Here is a 6,096-nt window from a genome sequence, read left to right on the forward strand (position 1 = left end):
TTCCTACCTTCCTTCCTTCCTTCCTTCCTCCCTCCTCCCTTCCATCCTTCCTTTCCTACCTTCCTCCCTCCTACCTGACTGAGTGCCAGTGTAGAGACTTCAGAACCTTCCTCCCTCCTTCCATCCTTCCATCCTTCCTTTCCTTCCTTCCTTCCTTGACGATCTCTGATCTCTCTGCAGTTCCGCCGCCCGGCAGCACAGACGCTTGCCTCAGCATCGTCCATTGCTTCCTTTGCTTCCTCCTTCCTTTCTTTCCTTCCTTTCCTTCCTTCCTTCATTCTTCCTTCCTTCCTCTGTTTCTTCCATCTGTCCTTCCTTGCATCTCTTTCTTCTCTTCCTTCCTTCCTTCCATCTGTCTTTCCTTCCTCCCTCCCTCCTTTTCTTCCTTCCTTCCTTCCTCTCTTCTTTCCTCAGTCCTTCCTTCCTTCCTTTCTCCCTCCTGCCTCCCTTCCTTCCTCCCTCCTACCTTCCTTCCATCCTTCCTTTCCTACCTTCCTTCCTTCCTTGACTCGAGGACAACAGGAGTCAGAAGTGGAGTGACGAGCTCTGATCTCTGATCTACCTTCCTTCCATCCTTCCTTTCTTCCTTCCTTCCTTCCTCCATCCTTCCTTCCCTACCTTCCTTCCTTCCTTCCTCTCTCCTACATTCCTTCCATCCTTCCTTCCTTCCTCCCTCCTACCTTCCTGGGAGCCAGTGTAGAGACTTCAGAACCTTCCTCCCTACTTCCATCCTTCCATCCTTCCTTTCCTTCCTTCCTTCCTTGACGAGCTCTGATCTCTCTGCCGTCAGCCCGGTTCCGGCATGTCGGTGCTCATCCCGCCGCCCGGCAGCACCGACGCCTGCCTCAGCATCGTCCACCGCCTGATGTGCCACCGGCGGGGCGGCGAGAACGAGGGCTTCGCCAAGAGAGCCATCGAGAGTCTGGTGAAGAAGCTGAAGGAGAAGAAGGACGAGCTGGACTCGCTCATCATGGCCGTCACCTCCAGCGGAGCTCAGCCCAGCAAGTGTGTCACCATCCAGAGGACGCTGGACGGACGGCTGCAGGTAGAGCTTCACACTGTAGAGTTTCACACTGTAGAGCTTCACACTGTAGAGCTTCACACTGTAGAGCTTCACACTGTAGAGCTTCACACTGATTGTAGAGCTCCACACTGATTGTAGAGCTCCACACTGACTGTAGAGCTCCACACTGATTGTAGAGCTCCACACTGACTGTAGAGCTCCACACTGATTGTAGAGCTCCACACTGATTGTAGAGCTCCACACTGACTGTAGAGCTCCACACTGACTGTAGAGCTTCACACTGTAGAGCTCCACACTGATTGTAGAGCTCCACACTGACTGTAGAGCTCCACACTGATTGTAGAGCTCCACACTGATTGTAGAGCTCCACACTGATTGTAGAGCTCCACACTGACTGTAGAGCTCCACACTGACTGTAGAGCAGGGGTGTCAAACATGCGGCCCGCGGGCCAGAACCGGCCCCCCCAGGGGTCCAATCCGGCCCACTTTCCTTCCTGTGTTCTTTTCCTTCCTTCCATCTGTCCTTCCTACCTTCCTTCCTTCCTTCCTTCCTTTTTCCTTTCTTCCTTCCTTGCTTCTTTTTTTCCTTCCATCCATCTGTCCTTCCTTCCTTTCTTCCCTTTTTCCTTTCTTTGTTCCTTCCTTCCTTTCTTCCTTCTGTTCCTCCTTCCTTCCTCCCTCCCTCCCTTCCTTCCTTTTTCCTTTCTTCCTTCCATCTGTCCTTCCTCCCTTTCTTCCTTCCTTCCTTCCATCTGTCCTTCCTTCCTGCCTTCGAATGATCCGGCCCACATGATATCAAATCGTCCTGTATGTGGCCCTTTAATAAAAATGAGTTTGACACCTCTGCTGTAGAGCTTCACACTGACTGTAGAGCTTTTCACTGACTGTAGAGCTTCACACTGTAGAGCTTCACACTGTAGAGTAACAGACTGTAAATGTTCAAGCTGTAGAGCTTCACACTGACTGTAGAGCTTCACACTGTAGAGTAACAGACTGTAAATGTTCAAGCTGTAGAGTAACAGACTGTAGAGCTTCAGACTGTAGAGCTACACACTGTAGAGGTTCAGATTGTAGAGCTTCAGATTGTAGAGCTTCACACTGTAGAGCTCCACACTGACTGTAGAGCTCCACACTGACTGTAGAGCTCCACACTGACTGTAGAGCTTCACACTGTAGAGCTCCACACTGACTGTAGAGCTCCACGCTGACTGTAGAGCTTCTCACTGACTGTAGAGCTTCTCACTGACTGTAGAGCTTCACACTGACTGTAGAGCTTCACACTGTAGAGCTTCACACTGACTGTAGAGCTCCACACTGACTGTAGAGCTTAACACTGTAGAGCTCCACACTGATTGTAGAGCTCCACACTGACTGTAGAGCTCCACACTGACTGTAGAGCTTCACACTGACTGTAGAGCTTCACACTGTAGAGCTTCACACTGACTGTAGAGCTCCACACTGACTGTAGAGCTCCACACTGACTGTAGAGCTTCTCACTGACTGTAGAGCTCCACACTGACTGTAGAGCTTAACACTGTAGAGCTCCACACTGATTGTAGAGCTCCACACTGACTGTAGAGCTTCACACTGACTGTAGAGCTTCACACTGACTGTAGAGCTTCACACTGTAGAGCTTCACACTGACTGTAGAGCTCCACACTGACTGTAGAGCTTCTCACTGACTGTAGAGCTTCACACTGACTGTAGAGCTTCACACTGACTGTAGAGCTCCACACTGACTGTAGAGCTTAACACTGTAGAGCTCCACACTGATTGTAGAGCTCCACACTGACTGTAGAGCTCCACACTGACTGTAGAGCTTCACACTGACTGTAGAGCTTCACACTGTAGAGCTTCACTCTGACTGTAGAGCTCCACACTGACTGTAGAGCTCCACACTGACTGTAGAGCTTCTCACTGACTGTAGAGCTCCACACTGACTGTAGAGCTTAACACTGTAGAGCTCCACACTGATTGTAGAGCTCCACACTGACTGTAGAGCTTCACACTGATTGTAGAGCTCCACACTGACTGTAGAGCTTCACACTGACTGTAGAGCTTCACACTGACTGTAGAGCTTCACACTGACTGTAGAGCTTCACACTGTAGAGCTTCACACTGACTGTAGAGCTCCACACTGACTGTAGAGCTCCTCACTGACTGTAGAGCTTCACACTGACTGTAGAGCTTCACACTGACTGTAGAGCTTCACACTGACTGTAGAGCTCCACACTGACTGTAGAGCTCCACACTGACTGTAGAGCTTCACACTGTAGAGCTTCACACTGACTGTAGAGCTCCACACTGACTGTAGAGCTTCACACTGTAGAGCTCCACACTGATTGTAGAGCTCCACACTGATTGTAGAGCTCCACACTGACTGTAGAGCTTCACACTGTAGAGCTCCACACTGATTGTAGAGCTTCACACTGACTGTAGAGCAAGTCAATGGAGAAGTAACTTAGAGCTGCATTCTATCAAAAGGCCACCAGGGGGCGACCGTCTCTATACAAGTCAATGGAGAAGTAACTTAGAGTTGCATTCTCTCTTTTCCTCCCTTCCTTCCTTCCTCATTTCCTTCCTTCCTACCTTCCTTCCTTCGATCCTTCCTCATTTCCTTCTTTCCCCACTTCCTTCCTTCCGCTTTCGTCCCTTCCTCACTTTGTTCGTTCCTTCCTTCCTTCCTACCTTCCTTTTTTCATTCCTTCCATCTGTCCTTCCTACCTTCATTCTTCCTTCCTTACTTCCTTCAATCTTCCTTCCTCCTCTCCTTCCTCCCTTCCTACTCTCCTTCCTTCTCTCCTTCCGTCCTTCCTTCCTACCTTCCTTTTTTCATTCCTTCCATCTGTCCTTCATACCTTCATTCTTCCTTCCTTCTATCTGTCCTTCCTCCCTTCCTTCTCTCCTTTCTTCCTTCCTTCCTTCCTTCCTTCCTTCCTTCCTTCCTTCCTTCCTTCCTTAGGGTTAAAGGACCAAAGAAGTCTGAAGAAAGTGTTCAAACAGAGACTCAGTGAAGGGGAGGAGGAGGGGGAGGAGGAGGAGGAGGAGGAGGAGGAAGAGGAGGAGGAGGAGGAGGAGCAGGAGGAGCAGGAGGAAGAGGAGGAGGAGGGGGAGGAGGAGGAGGAGGGAGAGGAGGAGGGGGAGGAGGAGGAGGAGGAGGAGGAAGAAGAGGAGGAAGAGGAGGAGCAGGAGGAGGAGGGGGAGGAGGAGGAGGAAGAGGAGGAAGAGGAGGGGGAAGGCCAAGCAAGGGGCCTCATTTTGTTCCTTCCTTCCTTCCTTCCTTCCTCATTTCCTTCTTTCCCCACTTCCTTCCTTCCTCACTTTGTTCGTTCCTTCCTACCTTCCTTTTTTCATTCCTTCCATCTGTCCTTCCTACCTTCATTCTTCCTTCCTTCCTTCCTTCCTTCCTTCCTTCCATCTGTCCTTCCTTGCTTCCTTCCTCCTTTCCTTCCTCCCTTCCTTGACCAAAGAAGTCTGAAAGAGAGACAGAGTGAGAGGGGGAGGAGGAGGAGGTGGAGGAGGAAGGCTTGTTTTGTCTGAGACACAGGAAAGGGGCCTGGTTAAGTTAAGCCAGACTGTGTGTGTGTGTGTGTGTGTGTGTGTGTGTGTGTGTGTGTGTGTGTGTGTGTGTGTGTGTGTGTGTGTGTGTGTGTGTGTGTCTGGAGGAAGGGAATGTGTACACGTCTGGGTTTCTGCTCGGCTCTCAGACCACAGACTGTTACTACACTGTAAAAAAAAAAGAGAGAATCCTTCCTTACATCTGTCCTTGTTCCCTTTCTTCCTTCTGTCCTTCCTTCCTTCTGTCCTTCTTCCCTTTCTTCCTTCTGTCCTTCCTTCCTTCTGTCCTTCTTCCCTTTCTTCCTTCTGTCCTTCCTTCCATCTGTCCTTCATCCTTTCATTCTTCCTTCCTTCCTTCCTTCCTTACATCTGTCCTTCCTTCCATCTGTCCTTCCTTCCTTCCTTCCTTCCTTCCTTCTGTCCTTCCTTCCTTCCTTCCTTCCTTCCTTCCTTTCTTCCATCCATCTGTCTTTCCATCCTTCCTTCCTTCCTTCCATCTGGCCCACTTTCCTTCCTGTATTCTTTTCCTTCCTTCCTTTCTTCCTTCTGTCCTTCCTTCCTTCCATTTGTCCTTCATCCCTACCTTCCTTCCTTCCTTCCATCTGTCCTTCCTTCCTTCCTTCCTTCCTTCCTTCTGTCCTTCATCCTTTCATTCTTCCTTCCTTCCTTCCTTCCCGCTGTCTTTCCTCCCTTCCTTCCTTCCTTCCTTCCTTTCTTCCATCCATCTGTCTTTCCTTCCTTCCTTCCTTCCTTCCATCTGGCCCACTTTCCTTCCTGTATTCTTTTCCTTCCTTCCTTTCTTCCTTCTGTCCTTCCTTCCTTCCATTTGTCCTTCATCCCTATCTTCCTTCCTTCCTTCCATCTGTCCTTCCTTCCTTCCTTCCTTCCTTCCTCCTCTGCTCTACAGTTATTGCTGATATAGTGAGTGTCAGTCTGTTACTGATGTTCTGGGTGCAGTGTCTCCAGCAGGAAGTGTGTGAGACATCCAGCTGTGTATGTGTGTGTGTGTGTGTGTGTGTGTGTGTGTGTGTGTGTGTGTGTGTGTGTGTGTGTGTGTGTGTGTGTGTGTGTGAATGTTTTGTCTGCGAGTCTTATCCTCTGCCCTTCACCTTGCCATGCACTGCTATGATAGGCTGCTTCATGCTGTGTGTGTGTGTGTCCTACACATCTGTATATATGACTACACATCTGTATGTAGGACTACACATCTGTAGGACTACACATCTGTATGACTACACATCTGTATGTAGGACTACACATCTGTATGTATGACTACACATCTGTATGTATGACTACACATCTGTATATAGGACTACACATCTGTATGTATGACTACACATCTATATGTAGGACTACACATCTGTATGTATGACTACACATCTATATGTAGGACTACACATCTGTATGTATGACTACACATCTGTATGACTACACATCTATATGTATGACTACACATCTGTATGTATGACTACACATCTGTATATAGGACTACACATCTGTATGTATGACTACAC

At 49.1% G+C, this 6,096-nt stretch overlaps 1 protein-coding gene across 1 annotated transcript in view; it reads left to right on the top strand.

Annotated features, from left to right (window-relative positions):
* Window positions 1–802: 802 nt before the first annotated feature.
* Window positions 803–6,096, top strand: part of LOC128367045 (mothers against decapentaplegic homolog 4-like) — a 17,521-nt gene continuing 12,227 nt past the window's right edge. Inside the window, exon 1 of the mRNA XM_053327840.1 lies at window positions 803–1,045. Within this exon, the coding sequence (XP_053183815.1) occupies window positions 803–1,045 (243 nt within the window). The remainder of the gene's footprint in view (window positions 1,046–6,096) is intronic.

The sequence above is a fragment of the Scomber japonicus genome, chromosome 10, assembly GCF_027409825.1.
Source record: "Scomber japonicus isolate fScoJap1 chromosome 10, fScoJap1.pri, whole genome shotgun sequence".
NCBI lineage: Eukaryota > Metazoa > Chordata > Actinopteri > Scombriformes > Scombridae > Scomber > Scomber japonicus.